This window comes from Eleginops maclovinus, chromosome 3, assembly GCF_036324505.1.
Source record: "Eleginops maclovinus isolate JMC-PN-2008 ecotype Puerto Natales chromosome 3, JC_Emac_rtc_rv5, whole genome shotgun sequence".
Classification (NCBI taxonomy): Eukaryota; Metazoa; Chordata; class Actinopteri; order Perciformes; family Eleginopidae; genus Eleginops; species Eleginops maclovinus.
Window position 1 is genome coordinate 5,432,601 of NC_086351.1, and position 19,495 is coordinate 5,452,095.

The 19,495-nt window shown below is 39.4% G+C and overlaps 2 protein-coding genes across 3 annotated transcripts; one reads left to right on the forward strand and one right to left on the reverse strand.

Moving 5' to 3' along the window:
- The first annotated feature begins 1,901 nt into the window (after positions 1–1,901).
- Positions 1,902–6,458, forward strand: LOC134862189 (uncharacterized). 2 transcript variants are annotated; one of them, XM_063879943.1, is made up of 8 exons: positions 1,902–2,082; positions 2,844–2,954; positions 3,066–3,147; positions 3,465–3,649; positions 4,198–4,276; positions 4,367–4,505; positions 5,369–5,608; positions 6,255–6,458. In XM_063879943.1, the coding sequence occupies exons 2-8, from the start codon at positions 2,880–2,882 to the stop codon at positions 6,310–6,312; spliced, it is 858 nt and encodes a 285-aa protein (XP_063736013.1). In that variant the 5' UTR covers positions 1,902–2,082; positions 2,844–2,879; the 3' UTR covers positions 6,313–6,458. The 2 variants fall into 2 exon arrangements, with proteins under 2 accessions (XP_063736013.1, XP_063736015.1); XM_063879945.1 differs by having other exon boundaries at positions 1,903–2,082; positions 4,198–4,252.
- An 816-nt stretch (positions 6,459–7,274) lies between these two features.
- On the reverse strand, positions 7,275–14,031 carry LOC134862115 (endoribonuclease ZC3H12A). Its single transcript, XM_063879830.1, has 6 exons — positions 13,790–14,031; positions 12,585–13,002; positions 11,984–12,123; positions 9,381–9,615; positions 9,153–9,259; positions 7,275–9,035 (listed from the first exon to the last, which is right to left on the reverse strand). Exons 2-6 carry the CDS (start codon positions 12,941–12,943, stop codon positions 8,014–8,016), a joined length of 1,863 nt encoding a protein of 620 aa, XP_063735900.1. The 5' UTR covers positions 12,944–13,002; positions 13,790–14,031; the 3' UTR covers positions 7,275–8,013.
- Between the last annotated feature and the right edge of the window lie 5,464 nt (positions 14,032–19,495).

The following is a 19,495-nucleotide window of genomic DNA, read 5'->3' on the forward strand; positions in this document are numbered from 1 at the left end:
TTAGCCTTTTAGTAGAAAGATACTGTCTTTAATGTCCGTGAGAGAGATTTGTTTTCACACACATACACACACAGCATACATGCACAGCCCTTTACCACGCACATGCTACTAACACATAGTATTTTATTTTGGGCTTCTATGACTGGTCCTCTTTCCTAGATATCAGGTTCACAGCATTTTGAGTTTTAGTCAAATGTGTGACTGTGAGCAGCTTAGATTACTGCTAGATCATTGTTATTGTGAAAACCTGGGAAGTAGTATCAGTATATTATTTGTTTGCATGCACATAGACGACTTGTGTGTAAGATTACATGACCCAAACGTGTTTTCCGTCTCTCTGAATAAGGACAACACTTTAAGCAGTGCACCTGAACAGAAGCTGACCATGTGAGGGCTGATTTTAAACGGCTATTCACGCACAACAATGTAGATATTGCGCGCAGGCTCACATTTCACTTGAATGCCCATATTTACTTTGAAACCAAAGACTCTTGTATGATTCAACCAGGAATTGAATTTTCACACTTGATTTCCTGACAATAAGACATGAACAAATATCTTTTATCTGCTTTCATACGGGCTAAAAAAGTTAATATGTTTAAAAATAAAGAGGGTCCAGAGGTCTAAATACGTTTTAGTTTTGTGTATTAAGAGTATGGATTGCATTCATACTTCTAATATGTTATGGGGCGACGGTCTTATAATTATACACACCCGGTGAAATGTCAAAGACAAAGTGTTATTTTTAAAGCAATGACATTGTTTCAGGTCCTCCGAGCTCTCAACAAAATGTTTTGAATGTTCCAAGCTACAACATGTTTGTTTTTTGTTATGGTGATGAATGAAAAGATTTGCATTGAGACTTCTTTTACAAAAGCCACAGCGTCCACACAGAGCAGAATGAATAGGCTCCAACTGTTTAGTGTCAGCCGGGACATTAACATACATTTATGGTTCAATTAGAACATCCACAAACATCCACACACCCAAAAATAACACAAACAGTAGCCTTTTGATATGAGCAGAAGCAAAATTATGAATGTTGAATCTTGAGTTTGATACATTTTTAAGGTGATTACTGCTCACAAGAGATGCTCTACCAGACATGCACTGCCTTGCAATGTTTACCGAACAACTGTGGGATAATTTCATCATATGAAACAGTACATTCATAGAAATGCATTTTATCCCTTAAATGAAATCATCCTTTGAAACAGATACAATAAAATACATAACCAGCATCAGACATCAATTCCTCCCTGCCCCTGACATGCTAACAATATCTTTTCTACCATCCAAGGTTTTTTTTATAAACATTGTTCAGACTTTATTAAACGTAACATCTAGTGGAGATGCCAAAGTGACCAAAAATACCAAAAATGTCAGGGTCATTTTTAGTGATACAAAGATCTTCTTTTACACTGTTTTTTAAATTTTTATTTTCCCATTACTGGACAGCAAGTGTCACTGTTCACTCACTTTATAGCTGTTATCTTTTCTTTATGCTGAACCATGTCCACATACCTCCAAGAGGGGCCCCTGGGGAAAAGTCTGAAGTCCCTTGTGTTTTAATGTTTTATGAGGGTAAAAACTCAGGAGTTAAATGAGGAGGTAGTAAAACCAGAAGAAAACATATGTGTGATGTTGTCACAGTTTGGGAAATGTAAGTCAAGTATGATGAAAAATAAATTGGAAATCTAGGGTATGAGTATTTTTGGCCTTAATTTAGCATTTTATGTCTTCAGCTCTTACGACTGAAGCAAAGGACCCTGAATCCTCTAACAGGAGTTACAGTTGCACTGCATGTGGAGGATTATTCACATTGTTTATAGATAAAGCTTAGTAGCCCAAATTAAGCAACCTGTACGCAACTGGACTGTGTATCTGCATGACTAAGAGGATTAGAGCAGATTTACCTACCAGGTTCTTGCACACTTGCTGCATAGCAACAGGTTGTGTGCGCCACATTAGCATTCACCATGGAGTAGGACAGAGAAGCATTGATCAGAAATGGGAGCCATTTCCTTGTGACCCTGTGGCGGGATTTTGTCCTCCCATCCTACAGCTGAGCTTCTGGCAAAGGTCAGTGTCTAGCTCCATCTGTTTGATTTCCAATTGAAAGCTTGCATGCATGTGCGTTTGTCTGTGTGTAAGATCATAGCGTGTCAGCACCAATCTGCAGATGGCCTACTTTACTTTAGCAGCCTACAATTGATGTCTATACTCATTTAACCACAAACAGCAACTAGTTAGTAGAATTATCTCTCCTATTTATGACCTATAATGTGAGGATGGACAGAGCACTAAGATCTTTTACTTAATCAAAGGTGGCAATACCAAAGTGTAGACATACTTACAACTAAAAGTCCTGCATTATAAAATGTAACTCAGTAAAAGTACACAAATATAAGCATCAAAATCTACCTAAAATAAGTAATCACTCTGCACAGCAGCCCATATAAGAATTACATTATTGAATGATTGATATATTATTGCTTTTTAACACTTTAATTTTACAGTTGTTTAAGGTGGAGTATCTTCATTTATTTTCCCTGACATGTACTACCAGGTGGATCTGACCAAGGGATCATTAAAGTTGTATGTTTTTTAGGACTACTTGAATCTTCAACGTAACCAAAGTAATCTGTTAAATGTAGGGGAATATAAAAGACAATATTTGGCTCTGAACTGTGAAGAAGATAAAATAAGGGGAAATACAAAAGTAAACTAGAAGTACCTTATATGAATTGTACTAAAACAGTAATTGAGTATGTGCGTGTAGTAACTGTGAACCACTGGTGGTAAAAGATGAATCACATTAACAGTAATCCTCTTTATCACAGTCTGAACACCACAATGTGAAGGGAACATGCTTCATCATGACCTCTTATATCCTGTGGACTGTGTTTACATGGACATTCAAAGGGATACTGTGCACCTGCAGGTTCCTCTGGGTAAGTGTTTGCTCTGTGAAACGTGCCATTTACGTTTTCTCTCAGTAACACATTTTGATCATTGTTGTTTGTTTTTATGGTGACTATAAACCGTGTTCATTTGCATTTCAGATATGCCCGTATAATGCCATCAAATTCTTGCCTAGGGAGCGGCACATTAATGAAGACACAAGCCGACAGAAACAACTTGTGGGTAAGGATCTCATAAAATCAGCGATAAACACTGACCAATAAAATCTTTACTTTTAATTAAAACATATTTAACAGGCTTGAATATATTCAGAGATACTGATGTGTTTTAACCACACAACACTTTAATGTGCATTGGTCCTTAAAATGTAATGACGGAAAAAAGATGATATATCAAGGTTCAATGTAAACCAACAACAAGCTGTATTGTCTTATCAAGTTAGTGGAGCCAAAGGTCTTTTTACATTCTAGTCTAAATCCACTTTACATCGGTGTGAGGAGAGATATGATGTGTTGATCTTATTTGACTTTATTTGTCAGGTACTGAAAGCAAAGGGTTTGCAGTCATACCAGGCAGCCCGGACCATGCAGGAGCTCTTCATAAAAGGCTGACACAAACCGAAAAAGAGATTCTGGCACTCAAGGCCAGGGTCGCCTGTGAGAAAGCATCATGGGAAAGGAGGTTTACGCAGCTGCAGAGAAAGCACGAGGACCTATGTAATCAGGTGTGCTTGTGAAAGCGTGTGTGTGCATGTGGTTAGAGTAGTGCCTTATAGGAAGTGTTCAATCATTTACTTAAGTTGAGGTGGCAATACCACAGTATAAGAATACTCAAAGTCCTGCATCCGCAATTTCACTTCAGTAAAAGTGCAGAAGTATTGAAAAAATACATCATAAAAATACTGTGTTCTTGTAAAATGTGAGTGAATCAATAATAATTAAGTACGTAAGGGATAAGTATGCAAGGGAAACTTTAATATTTCATTTGTTTGAGGGTAGGCTCATCACTCACTGCCACATAGTTTTAGTTTCTCCCTCTCCATAACAATGAACATTATGCACAACTGTTATTTATACTATGTATACAGTATACCTGCTACCGTAATATATTAGTCTTTCATATAACTGTCTAACTTGTCTAGAACATTTTATATTTAGTATTCTTTGTGGTTCATTTCCTTTTCTACTGTAACAATTAGTAACTAAAGTAAATACTCTTTGTTGCTTTCCACCACTGGACTTCAGTAATGATCATTTCTCTCCCTCTCCCTAGTTGGCTGTGTTGGTGAGAGGGGCTGGTTGTGATGAAGAGTCTGTGGGGGACAATGGTGAATCACTTGAGGACAGTTCAAGTGAATGACAGTAACACACTGAGCTCATTCAAATGCTTTCATACATGTATGCTTTCTAAATTCAATAGCAATGTCAACTCTCATGTACAGGAGGTCTCTCAAGACTGATGCGCCAACACAAAGGGTCTGACGTGTCATCGAGAGGCGACGTTTACGCAGGCAGCCAGTTCTACTCATCAGTGACTCTGAGCCCAAGACCTTCCTCTTCCTCATCCTCCTCAGCCTCCAGGTGCAGTGTTCGGCAGAAAGTTAGTTTAGAAATATTGACCATTCTCATATCTGTACAGCACATAACCAGCAGCAGCTCCAGTTTAGATTATCTCAGCACACTGACCTGAAACAGGGAAACAGTGACCTCTATAGATCACCCATTTATAGACCTCTTCAAAACGACAGCTCTTCCACTTTTAAATGTTGATATACTGTACACACTGCTTTTCCTTTTTTGTGAAATGTGTCCTTTTGTTTCCGGTTTTTATAAATGTTCATAAAATACATTTCACACTTATTTATATTTGCTCTTAACTTCTTACTTCCTCTTAGAAGATTAATGTATGCACCATTACAACCCAAAGAAAATCCCATGTCTGTGTAAACTTTCTTGCAGATAAACCTGATTCTTACCCTGATTTGCATAATCTGCACACAAGAAGGGGATTGTATGCAGGACTGTTTCCTGGTTAGTAGGGAGAGAGCATTACCTTCATAAAGTCTTTACAAGTTGCTTTACAACTGCATCCATGCAAGAACTTGTCCAGTACATAACCCCTGTAACATCCTGATTTACTATTCAGTTTATGTGCAGATTAACAGAGGCAAATAAGGAAAATTAGTAGCATTTCCAGCTGCTATGAGATTTTATTAGTTTGCTCTACGGGTTCACATTTGCTGTACATACAAAAACGTGGTATCAGTCTTATGATGCATAGCTCTGTGCGAGAAAAGAAAACACCCACATGTCAAAATTACACTCTGTGGTTTTCAGGTTTAGTAAATGTTACACTTCTTTTTATTTATTTCACTTGACAAATTATATTTAAACAAATGAAAACTTACTTATGTGTTAAAGAGTTAAACCCTCTCTTCCTCCAGTGTGAGGTCCTGGAGGACTTCCAAAGGTCCTCACCGGGTTTTTGTTCCCCATTCCCCCATGGACCTGGAGCTGGGTCACCGGGTCAGGATCATGCTGCCGTCCGGAAGGATCAGCACGGGAACGATTTGTTTCCTGGGCCACCTGCAGGGGGAGGCAGATCTCCATCTTGGGGTGGAGCTGCAGACACCTGATCATGGATTGCATGACGGCAGCCACAGGGGACACAGCTACTTTGAATGGTAACTGATCTCATTTGCCTACTGTGTGAACTAAAGCAACACATAGCATCTCAGGGTGTGTGACCTGACATTCACTGCTGCACTGGGATTTATTGGGTTCACATTGCAGATTTATAACTTTGCTATTAACTTAATGGCAGGATAGTCTGAAATGAAACTATTGTTGTCAAAACATCTGGCTCGTTGAGTTAAAACATAACTCTTAGGTATTCGACTGCCTCCAGGCACACTTACTCAAATACTTTGCACTTAGTGGTGAACTTGTCAGCCGTCGGAAGATGAGGCATAAACTTGTGATGTGAAGTGGGAATTTATTTGTCCGTAGCATGACACATTTTTCTCCTTTCTTCTTCACGGAAACAGGTGTAGTATGTAGTCTTTTCTTCAGACCTAGTAGGGGAATACAATAAGCACATGAACTACACATGGGAAACGGAAATCAATATCTTAAAAACTACATGAATTTGTCTTTTCTTTTCCTACTCGTGACTTAAGCTCATTAACTTAAGGAAGATTAACTTTTAATGTATGACTTCAGAACTGTAATGAAAATATATCTTCATTGCAATATCTTGATTATTTGTCAATACTTCATTTATCAAAAACTGGCCATTATTAATATACGTTTTATTTCTCTCCTTTGAAGCAATCCTGGCTATGGCGCCTTTGTACCATTCCACAAACTACTGATGGCCTGGGAGTGACAGAATTACAGACTCCTCATTTAGAGGCAACTGGATGTATGGCAAGATGGCCAAGAAAAAGCAAAAGACTAGTTACATTAATGAATATAAATCTTTGTATCAAAGTATCTACAAAAAAGTGTGTATTGTCTTTTATGTTATTCCCATTAAAAATAACTTGTTGAATAGTTGTGTTTTGTGAGTACACAGTAATGTTTGACTTGCAGAAATAAATGGCTGGTCTTTTGTTGAGATAGTCGGTGGATTAGACCTCTCACTAAACAAGCCATACAGTGTCTTACTCTCCCGGTGGTTATAGGTCATAAACAACAAGTTGTGCACTGTTAACAAAACATGCTTGATGCCCTAAGCTAAACACTCAAACATTCTCACAATTGCTGTGTTATTTTAGCCTGAAAGCATGTGCTGATTATCACTAAACCCAGTAGTAGAACAGTAATGACTGATGGTGATGTCATTAGTGTTTCAGGTATGCGTTTGAAAACCAATGCTGCCATAGGGGTTAAAGTTATCATCTCTGCTCTGGGGACCATGAATGTGTCCTCCCAAATTCCAAGCAATCCATCCTGATAGAGTTGTTAGAAGTCAACTCAGAAGATCACTGAAGTATGTACGAAATGTAAAGGCAATCAATCATATAGATGTCAAGCTCACTGTGTAAATTAACAGAGCTTAAGCGAACATAGGAACACACACACAGTCTGACCTTTTCCCCCTCAGTCATTTGGTTTTTTTTAAGCTTGTGACATCAGAGAACATTTATAAAAGTCCAGATTTTTAAGAAAAATGGTTGAAATAGGAGATATACTTGTGAAATTGAGTAAGGGTGTTTGGTAGAAAAATCTTAGGCAATGTGGTATGACGTAAGCACAAGTATTTGCCAACACTTAGTTCCTGATAAACTTTGGAGACTTATTCACAGAGGCATTAGCCAAGCTCAAAAAAGTACGACACACACCATATCATTTTTATTTAGAATCTTTTTTATTTAGACATGCTTACTGTAAATGTATCGAACAGTACACATTTACACAACACTTGTTCCGGGAGTGTTTCATGAAACTGATGCAGATTTACAGGAAAGAGTGATGACACACAAGCAAATTACTTTTGCTTGTATAAAATAATTATCAGCTTCCTTGTTCCTTAACATTTGTGAGGGTGGATCTCCAACTCGATTGACACCAGCTGAATTCTCAAACCTACTTCTCAGAGATAATATAGAAAAACCCATTTCTCTGGAGAACTACAGTGAAATACAAATACAAACATTAAACTTTACACAGCCATTTGTTGTTGCATGAGAACTTATTATGGGAAATGGAATAAAATATATAACATTTGACACAATATGCATCAACAGTCAAAACTCTAGAAACACTAGGCTTACATTTTTTGTTAAAGAAGCACATTTCATCCAAATCATTGGATCACAAGGTCACATTTGACTATGATGTCATACACATACATAGCACAGATGTCTTAACTGTTCATAAATAGGAAGTCACATTTGCAGTTCTGCATTGGCAACTTAGAGACAGAATTAAACATATTCAAATTGCCTTATCATGATCACGATCACTCATCTGTAGACGCAATTAAGCTTTCCAATTTAATCCTTGTTTGCTATGTTAGTCAACACAAGTGTGATGGTAGTTCTGACTTAAAAGGAAGCAATGGAAGTAAATCATCAGAGGATTATCAGAATATCACTCTCTGAGCCTTCAGGTTCAGGATCTCTGCAGCCAGTTTCTCTGCATTCGTCACATGTGGATACATTTCCATGACGGTATCCACCTGACTGGGGTTGAAGATGGCTTGCAGTTTCTTGCGGAGATCCATCCTTTTTTGTGGGTCAAACGCAACAGGGGATCCTTGCTGTGGGCCCCAAGAGTGGTACTGCTGGCCTTGGTAAGAGTTGCTGTTGGTGTGTGAGGAGTGGGCTGAAGAGGGGACACTACACGGAGTCCTGGCTTGGGGCAGCCCCTGAAATGGATCCGACCAGTAACTTTGCTGATGATGCGGGGCTCCACCGTAATGGAGATGACTGTTTTGGGGAGGCACACCAGGCGGGAACATGTGAGGAGGGTAGCTGTCATATGGGGAATGACCCTTGCAGTCTGGGTTTCCATGAGACTGCTGGTAAACTGTTGAGGGCCCTACATGGGAACAGCACCTGCAAGACTGGCTGGTGTTTTTGTTCTCTAAATGCACTGGGGCCTGTCTGGGTCCGGCGACGGCACTTAACTGCTGGGGCCTGGGCCTGTTGGGGTTGCTGAGGCAATGCGAATAGTCAGAGTACTGACTCTCATAAGACCCAAGGCCAGAATCAAGGTACTCGTGAGAGATGTTGGCATAGTAATGACTGGGCATGGAGTGCATCCCAGGCCACTCGGTATTACACTGGCTTACAGAACAGGGCATTTGATTAGGACTTTTTCTCTGATCCTCCCTGTACAGCAGTGTATTTTCATAAACCTGACTGGGATGTGAAGGACTTTGCCTGTCTCTTGTGTGCTCTTTGGTAGAGTCTATAGGATAGGAAAAGGCATTATGAGCAGGATCGGTCTGATGCTGTCTGGGTGATAATCTGGCATTTCTTTCTTCTTTTACAGTAGAAATCTGGGCTTTTTCTCTCAGTTCATCCGCCAAGGAAAGGTAGGACTGGTTCGATCGCTCTGGATGGTAGAACTTACATTTGAGGCCGTAAGTGCACTTTTTGTCTGAGGAAAACAAAAATAGGTACACAAAAATGGGTGAAAGGTAATCTAATTAAGGATACAATTTACTTCCCTTTCCAAATCTTAAAATAGTGGAGCTCGCTGCTTATCATATCTTACCATAAGGACAGAGCTGTCTCTTTTGCTCTGTAGGGAGAGGCTTTTTCCGAAGGAAGTTGTCAAGACTCGGGCCATGACGACCCAGAGGGTCATCCGGGGGCATGAACCTGGGGAAAAAGCAAAAGAAAAATGCTGATTTCTTTCTTTCCTTGAGACAAATCAGCTGGGTGCTGCACGATTATTTGTTGCCTATTACCCCGAAAAGATGCAGGCTAGTTTTAGGCTTACTTGTCATTCACAAAGGAGAACATGAGAAGCCTCTCCTCGATGCATTTCTTCCACTCAGGTCGTTCTCCTTGGAGGTCACGGTAGGTGTCATTGGATACGATCACTCCATCCGACTCATATGCCACCTTGACGATAAAGCGGTCGTCGTAGCAAACCACCCGCTTACCACCGACACGGCGCGATGGAGTGAAGACCACTATTTTCATTTTTTCAAGCTCCGTCAAGACGTGTTGATCTGAAAGAGCAAACAATCACTGTTGAGATGGCTGTTGAGAGTATGGAGCAGGTACATGTACTCCCCCATTTGTTGAAAGCTACATAAAGAGAACAGCTTTGTTATGTACTGTAACATGACAGACAGTCGCCATGTTCCAAAACCACAAATACAAGATACATAAACCACTGAGCATTTTACAAAGCCACAGCAATCAAATTTAGGAAACACAAGACGACAAAGTATCACCTATCCAAACATAACCGTCAAATATGTACATGAGATCAGTTTACCCTACCCTGTAATATGAGTTGAAACACAATACACACACTGTTAGTGCATTCTAGGTTAGTCAGAAGTTAAATGAACCAAAAAATCTGAATGAATGAACAAGAGGCCATGTCACATGAAAGCTGGATGTTTTGTATGCCTGAGCAACTGTCTTTCAGACAAGACACGCAAACAGTACAGCCACTTTTCTAACTGAGTGTCTTTCAGGTTAACTGTCTTCATTCTTTGCGTACACTAGGTGTGGAAGAAAAACAGCTGTACTTCCTGATGGGGCTTTTCCAGGAATGACTGCAGGCTGAATTTTACTTCCTTGTTCACGGATTGAAAATAGAACCTTTGGATTGCTCCACCCAGGGTACACAGTTACTAAATCGTGAGAGGCACAGGGTTTTGAAAGGATTTTCCACCCTTTATTATTGTGGTTTAGGATCCCAAAGGGCAGCTTCTCTACTCAAAGATATGGGGTAGTTCAGATATGATATTCATCTGGTTTGTAAAGGTACACCAGTCAGTGATTTTGCACTATGAAATGTAGAGCTGTTTGCTGTGTTCACACAGATGAACCCACAAAAAACTATAGCTTCAAATAATTGTCAGCATATGCCCTTTAGGCTTCAAATGGAAACATCAGTTGGGAGCCAATTGGGTAAACCCGTTACACAATATTAAATTTGTTGCCAAATGGCTTTGGCATGAGTTCAGTGTTTTTGCATCTAGACACAATTCAAACAGTAGCTTATGGTTATTGTGGTATTGCTTCACAGATACAAGAACATGCATAAATACAACTCCAGTTTCACAAGGAGATTTAAGTGTTTGTCACATTTATACATCACACATCACAGAGACAATGCAAAAGAACAACTAGTTTCTGGATATTTCAAGGAAGAGCTAAAAAAGAGGAAACAACATCAATCTCAACACTTGTTAACCCGACTCATTACATATTGTTTGTTTAATCTAACCAAAAACAGTGTAAAGAAACCGTTTGTTTACATAAGGATTATGTGTTGAATGAATTATTGTGCGGGTTTGGATTGTCGGGCAATCATGGAGACAAACCTCCCCTTTTAAAATGTCAAATTTATATATTCACACCTTAATAATACCATAACAGTTTCGTCCTGTTTTCCATCTCTGTACTCAGCTACGTAACCAGCGTTTAGCAGCTCTTACATCCGATCATCACTAAAATTACGTTTAGTCTAGACTGCTTATTCATTGGCTGTGAGTCAATAAAAGTAACTATATGCAAATTATAATTATTTTGTCTGTAGGCATAACCGTAATTTGTAACCGCAGAGCAAGCTATGCTCACTGGCATAGAGCCCATATCCCTAACGCTCGTGTTCCCCAAATGAACAGACTTTTTTTTTTTAATGTCTCCAAGGGATGTTCAGAACATGTATGAACAAATCAGTTTGAACACATTTTAAAAGAGAAACGACTGTCCTGATCAACTTCTTCACTGTCACTGAGCGAATCAGAAGCGTTTAGCAAAAGAGCTACTATTACTGAGAGCAGCTCAGCCGTCCCACCAAAGGATTATTAGAAATGTACGAAAGCCAAAGAAATTCATACACTATTAATTATTGGACTGTTGATCTATTGAGCTATTAAGCTAGTTTTGTACTGAACCGAATGTAACAGTATGGAATAGAAACAATCTGAAATTGAGATAAGCCGCTACATTTTGGGCGTTGTAATTAGAGGTCCGTTCTGCTTACTGCTGTACATACCGAAGTGGATTTGAACAATAATCTGGCCACTTAGCTAAAATAACAGTGATTACATCTTTGAACTGAACTCAACAAAGTGAGTCGACTAAGCTAAGTGATTTAGGATGTCTTCTCTACTCTCTCCTGTAAGTGTGACATCCAGTGATGTGGCTTAACCTGACCTAGTTAGCCTAGTTGACCTGCTGGCCTCTCATGTTTATGACTTCAAGGGTCAAGCAATTAAAAATGTAAAAGGTTAGCCACTACTTGATCATGGCTTAATCAATGCGATTGTTTCTGCTTTGAATGGGAAGGGTTTGTTGGGTAAATTGACATCAGTAGTATCTGTCTGCTTGGTTGTACAGTTATTGAATCCTCACCTGTTATTGGGGCATCAGGTCTGGGCTGCTCTTTGCGCCAAGTTGGGACAAACACAGTAATGGTATTATGACCTCTGTCCAGGAAGAAGTTCACTGCGAGCTGGATGCCACGACATGAAAACACTTCCTTGTTCCCATGACTGTAAAAGAAAGAAGCGGGGTTGGATGAGCTCAAATGATTTGACTATAAATAAAATGAAAGGGAGAAGTACACATTCCGTTGATCTGTGTAAACACCACACGCCTTCAAATGCTCTTTCAGAGGGAACCTTCCCTCTGGGCTATCACCAATCAAACTTCCTGCACAACAACTCAAATATATTGGAAGGTGGAGATTTTTAGGTGTGTGCCTAGAATTTGCATATTGCAGCAGTGTCTCTGAAAAAAAAAAACATGCACAGGCAGGGTGGTAAACGCCCATTTTAACGTGACACAACAAAGTGTTTTTTCTGGGTCAGAGTTAAATGACAACAAGGCAATGATTGATGACACATAATTTTACAAACAATTAACAGCCTGGGGTTGACCACACTGTTGTAGTTTGTCAATAAGGATTTATATAATAACAATTAATCAAGATAAAAGCTCAAGATTAAATTACCTCATAGCAACATTGCTGCCGTCAATAACAATAGGTCTCAATTCTGCATCTGAATTCCTCTGCTCCACTGGTTTTTGTGTGATTCGGTAGGGTCCAATAGCCCAACTGGGGGGCAGCAGAGGGTCCTTTTGGTTCCTGTCATCGCTGTCAGAGCAGGGTGCAGTGCCAGTCCTGCTCCGAACCAGCTCCCCCAGCACCGAGTTAGTGTCTGTGTTGAGGCCAAGCTTCCTCAGAGCAGCCTTAACCTCTGCTGAGGAGTAACCCAGCTTCCTGAAGAAGTCCACTCTGAGCTGCAGCTCCTCGCTGTCTGCTTCCAGCAGGTCTGACGCTGGGCTCTGGCTGGGAAGTGCCTGATCCATCCTGGAGCATCTGGGCCTCTTTTCAGCAGCATAGACGATGTGGGATACTCATGGACTGACTGGAGGAAATTCATTTAATTAGGAATAAATGTTTATTTGATTTGATCCTGTTTTGCCTCATTGTATACAGATTTCCCCAAAATTCTGCCCGGTCCACTAATCATAAATCCTCAATTTGAAGCAAACAATGGACCCCATAAATTGGCCCTATCAGTTTAACCTTTCGATTTTATGATTTGGTTGTTCAATTTTTATAGAGCAAACTTTTATTGATTGATCAGGGAAATAATTGACTGATTAACATATAATGAAAACTAATGTCAGTTAAAACTTTAAACTCCCCTTTTTTTAGTAAAGTATTTTCACAAATAATTTCCTGTATAGGTCTACCAATCATTTCAATCACTTCTTAATATGCTCTTGACAGAATAGTTCGTTGGTTATTATGTGGGTGTATGTGAAAAAAGCTAATTAAATAAATGTTATGTCCTTGTTTTCATATGCGTATTTGTCACATTTCAGAATGAGAGATTAAAATAACATGCAAATAAATCGCCAACTAAAAAGTTCCAGGTACATGAGGCCCGTGCATAAGACTTTACTGTAAAACCTGCTCGGCTTCACCCTCATGTTTAACAAATGACAGCTGAACAACAGGAAACTCTACGCCAATTCATTGTGTTCCATCCAGGCTAAGGTACTTATAAACGACCAATAAACGCCCCACTATTAGGATAAACCTACCTGGCTCAGGTAAGTTTCCTACGGGATATTACCGGTGCTAACCGGCTGGCATTCTGGGTAACACCTCATCTACCGTCAACAAAAGTAAAACCGACAACTCACCTTCACTGCTCGTGTCTGTCTCCTCGTGTCCTGTTTGTCCGCAGAAGTCCCTCACAAGTCCCAATAATGTTTGGAGGTACAGTAACTTTGACACGCTTCAGACTTTGTGGCACCTCCCTCTTAGAAAAATAAATTCTTCCCGTTTCCTCCTGCTGACGGAGGCATGCTGAGCCTTGAAAATATTTGCATATCAGCGAACAGATAAGGTGCTGCTTTTTCTTTGGCTGTCAGTCAGTAACGCAGTAGTACACCGGCTATTTCCTTTCATTCTGTGTGCGTGTGTGTGTGTGTGTGTGTGTGTGTGTGTGTGTGTGTGTGTGTGTGTGTGTGTGTGTGTGTGTGTGTGTGTGTGTGTGTGCGCGCGTGTGCGTGTGTGTAGTTTTAAAAAAAATACATTGTCTTTGTTGTTGACCCTTCAGTCGATATACAGAATAAAACAAAAAGAAATATGAAAAGCAACACATGTAATGGAAGCATTATAGATGTAGCACATACAATTAAAATCACATCAGGGCAAATACAAAATATTAACGAATTTATTTCATATAAATGATGTAAAAAAAAAAACAAGATTAAAAACTATATATATATATAATATATTGAGGTTACATTTCGGATGTATAATGGCATCAATGGTGTATAATGTATTTTGTTTAACCTCTCTTATGGATTAAAACATTGATTTTGTATCTATGATGCAATGAGAAGATAAATGAGGAACCCATTTGGGGCAGAATTTAAAAAGGTTGGTGGTTTTGGAGTTAAGATCAAAACCTCAAGGTGGAACAAAGCTTCCCTCGTTTTAAGAGTAACTTCACACCTATATTAAATATCTGTGAATCCCCTATCATACTTTTTATATTGCGAAATAAAAAAAAGACGCCCCCTTGTGGTCTTATGATATAGTGACACAAATCTATCCAACATACTGAATTTATTTTTATTTGATTTTATTTCTGATTTTCGTTTATGTGTAAAAGTGAATGGAAGCAAAACAAGATTAGTGTTCCTATGTAAAGGGACAGTAAATGTACTAATAGCAGTAGATACTATCAGAAAAAGTAATTCAGAAATATCCCTCATAAAAAAAGACTAAACAATGTATCACCATTTAGTCATACACCTTTCTTTAAAATAAAAATGGTGACATATTTTAAAAATTATATTTGGCTGGAGTTTTGTTTTTGTGTGGCAGGTGTGGAAAGCTACTTAATATGTAACTGAGAATAGGTTTACATGTTATTCTAATTCAAGCTTTTTGACAAACCCTTGACAGAAACGTTATTCACTAAACAGATTGACAAACAACCCACTTCTCTACAGAACATGATTAAATTGCCGTTTGTTTAAGGTGTTTCGTAACACGAGAGGAAGTGTCACATGATGAAGCTGAATCACGGCGAGCGAGGGACTTTATCCTGATAAGAACTTCCCCCTTTAACTTTAAGTGATGTGTTTAACAGAAAGACAGTCTCTAGTGTGTATGTATTAACTAATCTTTATTGATAATACTTCATCATAAAACTCCAATGCTCTTTAGCTCTGAACAAAGTTATAATAATCAAAGGAACAATTCCTCAGTTCAAATTTGTAATTCGTCTAAAAACTCTTGCTTTTCTATTGTAATTTACCATTTTCATCGCTATCAAAATATAAAATGTAAGCCCATTGATTACATTGTGACCAGTTTCTGACTGTGCATACAGTGTAAGAAGGTAGGCTACAAGTTTATGACTTTTTTGGTTGTTATGATTAATTAAACCAGATGCTTCACAACTCAAAGGTTAAACTTTTTATAGTGGGGTATTTTGTTCTTGGGTATATGTATGACCTATGGAAAAAATGTGAACTTCTCGATTGGTATTTTTAGCTGCCATGTGACTTGTTTGTATTTTATTTTGCTATGATTTTATATCACATGTACATTGTAGCCTTACTTAACCAAACAGGATTTCTCCCTATCTACAGCTGTGGAAAAAAACCAGAGACCTCTTCAAATTTCCCTAAATCTTTGTCTCTACATGTATGGCAGCCATTCCACTGTTTGTTGAATTTCAGCAAAATTGTCAGTAGTTTATAGGATCCGCGACTGTATGTATCTTTGCTGTAGTTGAACTTGTTGTTGGCTTTCAGAGCAGCATTCCCATCACTGATCATACACTGAAAAAACAAACACATAGCATTATCAAACTGATAAACCACCAAGCATAACTCACTTTTAACACACTTACTGTCATGGTGGCACACAGGTTGGGTTGATGGAAAAGCAAACAGAGAAATATTTCCTTTTCGATGTTATAAACACACTTATTCAAAGCAGATTGAGTTGTGGCTCCGCCCAGAGCTTATCAAGATCATGGGCAACATGGAAGACTTACAACACACAATAATGCATTGTTAATAACGCCAACGCATTCAGATGACACATACTGTAAGAATACAACGCTCTGAATGGGGTGACTCTGTTAGTGGGGAGGACAGTTCTGTTTAACAAAGCACATCCAGTATAAAACCCAGATGAGGAATATTATATGCAATATTAAAGGTCAAACATTGGGTAAGACCTTTTTTGGGGTGTAACTGAACCCACACATAAGTCACTAAACAAACTGTAGAAGTGTCTGGTAAAACAAGGAAAAACACAATTGATCTCGCATCACAAATATGACAAAGAAACACATGATATTGTTTCTCATATGGGAAAAAACAAACTCTTAATTTCCATGTTTTGTTACGTAATTCTGTGTTTCTAATGACTGCCACCAAGTGTTCACAAACAATACAGCAATATAAATAAACAAAATACCACGTAAGCCAACATAAACACAAATTACTCCCATAAACACTTTAAATGTTAAGGTTGATTTTGCCTTCTAAATATTCCTTTTACACCGACAGAATGGAGTCAGTGGGACCACATAAAATGGGGAAATAGAGTAAACTTGACCAAATCCAAAAGGTTAATACCAACATATTACCTCCCAAACTGGGTTAGGCAAAACCATACTGTGGCCTTCATACTGAAATTACATTATTACATACAAACACCTACATTTTTTTAATTTGAGGGCATCTTCCTAATCGTTTTAACCCTGTTTATATAACCATAACACACTGTAACGACCCTTTACATGTAACAGCACATGTCCAAATGTTCTATAATTTGGCCACTAGATGTCCCCCACGCTTCATGTGAACCCACTCTGCACTCACTGCAGAGTTACTGGAAGATGTTGGTCTGCAGATGGTTGTGGCCTCAGTAGGCCTCTGGTTAAGCTGGGAATGCCTGTCTAGTACGTGTGTGTGTGTGTGTGTGTGTGTGTGTGTGTGTGTGTGTGTGTGTGTGTGTGTGTGTGTGTGTGTGTACGTTTGTAAACAACCCTTTGTGTACAGGGTTGATGGCATGGGAGTTGGGATCACATGGTGTGCAGCTGGTTAATGGCATATACAGAGTTGAGTTCCGGTGAGTGGAGAAAGTAATCAGGGCCAGTTGCCTGGCGGTTGCCTCCTCTGAGGGCCCACACCACCGGTCCCAGGTGTCTGCAAGGCCTGATATTACTGCAGGGCAATGAGCTGCAACCGGTGAAGATGAGTTGGGGTGAATACACACACTCATACACGCTCAAACACGTGCAAACACACATATATTCAAGCTGAGACTGAAACAAATATATAAAGAGCACACGTCAAGTCACACCTTTGTACGAGTGAGTTTTCATATGCATTCAATACAATCTACAAAAGCCCCTAGCATTTTGTATTGTTTTATAATTATGTGGTATGATTATATTGGAAGGCATCATTGGCATCCAAAAACGTATTGCAAATAACGACCCTTGCTGAGAAACCAGGAGCCCGAGATCCGACGAGATCAGTCCAGGTTGGGTATTGTGAACATCAAACGCTTATTTCCTTAACATCTTGGGGGGAGGCATTGCCCCGCTCAAAGGCATATCTTTTTCCTCCAGGCAGATGTAGTTTGGCAAGGCTTGTTAAACCCGAGACAGTTGATAAAATATTCAGCCAGGCTCATTGTGCTGCTGAGAGCTTTTGGATGTCGCGGGGACCGTGCCGTGCAGATAAAACCAGCTTTGTAGTGCCTCAGCGCTAGCCTCCCTTTGCTTTTCCTTTTTCGTTGACCGCCCGGGTCACCCGTCTGTCAGAGAAATTAATTTTTGTATGATTTCCTTAAAAAGAGCCAAAGTAAAGAAAAGGCAGCCTTTAACTGGAGTAATCCATCTTGCGCCAATGGTGTCAGAGTGATTCACGATTTCCAATTTAGCCATAGTTTGAATCTAAAGTAAATCAGACAGGACGGCTCCACCCTTTGTGCAGCCGGACGACAAACCCTCAGTGACAAGAGCTTTCAAACGAACATATCCCCCACATTCATCTTGTTCATTTATTACTTTAGACACCCTCTCCTTGTCCTACATAGATCAGCAAGCAAGGACCCCCCGGTATTGTGTGTGGGTGCAGAGAAGGTAACCCATTAAAGCTGCATGGCTGTAGCACTGATTGATCGGACAAGATCGGACAAAAGAGCAGTGGAACGGATAGGGCCCGGGTTTTTAAATCTATGTTTAATTACATTTGCTTTGATTAGTGACAAGTGAATTCCCTGAGCAGGATGTGATCGCAATTTAGTGACTCCTGCAGTCTGCTGATCATAGACATCTACCTGCTGAGATATACTGTTGAAGCCTTTTCATTAATCCTCATGTCACAAACACCGACTTGTGTTAGTTTCTCTAAACGTGAGTGGCCCATATACCTTCTTACTGGCCAGCAGTCAATTCAAAAATATATATTTCAGTCATTGCCACACTGGCAAACATACAGACTTAACAGAAAGGTAAATGAATAAGATTGTTAAAAAGGTGCTGCATTGCCACCCCTACCCAACCTGGAAACAAAAAGGGTCAACCTGCAAAAGAGTCGCTACAGCTATTACCCAGGAGACATACAATTTAACAAAAAATACCATTAAGCTTTGGATAAAACAGATCTATTTCTTTATATACAGATTTTGAATTAGAACAAATCGAAATCCTTTTGTACCTGAGTGGACATTTGCCCGTCTCTTTCAAAATTAAAGTGCTGTGCATGTTGTCGGGCAGATCTGTTTGATCTGCTGCAGTGACGGTGGGTCTCATGTACCCTCAGAGCAGGAACAAGAACACGGGAATCGTTTTCATGATCGCCGACTTTAACGATCTTTGGAGTAGAGAGATGATCATAGAGCGAGGAATTTAAATAAGCATGTACCCAGGGGCTAGTTTCAAGTCTTTTGGGATACAGCATGAATATGATTTTGTAAATTATTGCCCCATTTAGAGTGAAATAGATAGAAGATAAAGTCATACAGTGTACCTTAAGGCAGGAATACCTTGTGATTGTCAGGTCACTACCACAGAGTTGTCCTGTTTGTTCACCCTTACAAAGCATTTTGTTGTAGTTCCACCCTCTGTTGTCACTTCTGGTTGCAAAAAAGCATGATGGCGATGGCCAAAAAGCCAAATCCAAGACTTTTATCCATAGGCCTAGCCCTCAAATCAATAAGTGATGTCCCTCGTTCCATTTCTTATATGCAATATTTACTCTGTGTTTATTGTCATCTAATTGTTCACTGTTTAACTTATTTATGTACTCCCATTTGTGGCGTCTATGTCAAATCTTGTTTTCTTTATGAGGGAATATATTTTT

What these genes read in the sequence shown, in the direction of transcription:
- LOC134862189 (XM_063879943.1), top strand. Translation starts at nt 2,880, where the DNA reads ATGACCTCTTATATCCTGTGGACTGTGTTTACATGGACATTCAAAGGG. An exon ending in ACGAGGACCTATGTAATCAG is followed by an intron (nt 3,650 to 4,197) that starts GTGTGCTTGTGA and finishes CCCTCTCCCTAG; the next exon opens with TTGGCTGTGTTGGTGAGAGG. An exon ending in ATCACTTGAGGACAGTTCAA is followed by an intron (nt 4,277 to 4,366) that starts GTGAATGACAGT and finishes TCTCATGTACAG; the next exon opens with GAGGTCTCTCAAGACTGATG.
- LOC134862115 (XM_063879830.1), bottom strand. Translation starts at nt 12,943, where the DNA reads ATGGATCAGGCACTTCCCAGCCAGAGCCCAGCGTCAGACCTGCTGGAA. An exon ending in ACCTGATGCCCCAATAACAG is followed by an intron (nt 9,616 to 11,983) that starts GTGAGGATTCAA and finishes TTGCTCTTTCAG; the next exon opens with ATCAACACGTCTTGACGGAG. An exon ending in GAGACAGCTCTGTCCTTATG is followed by an intron (nt 9,036 to 9,152) that starts GTAAGATATGAT and finishes TGTTTTCCTCAG; the next exon opens with ACAAAAAGTGCACTTACGGC.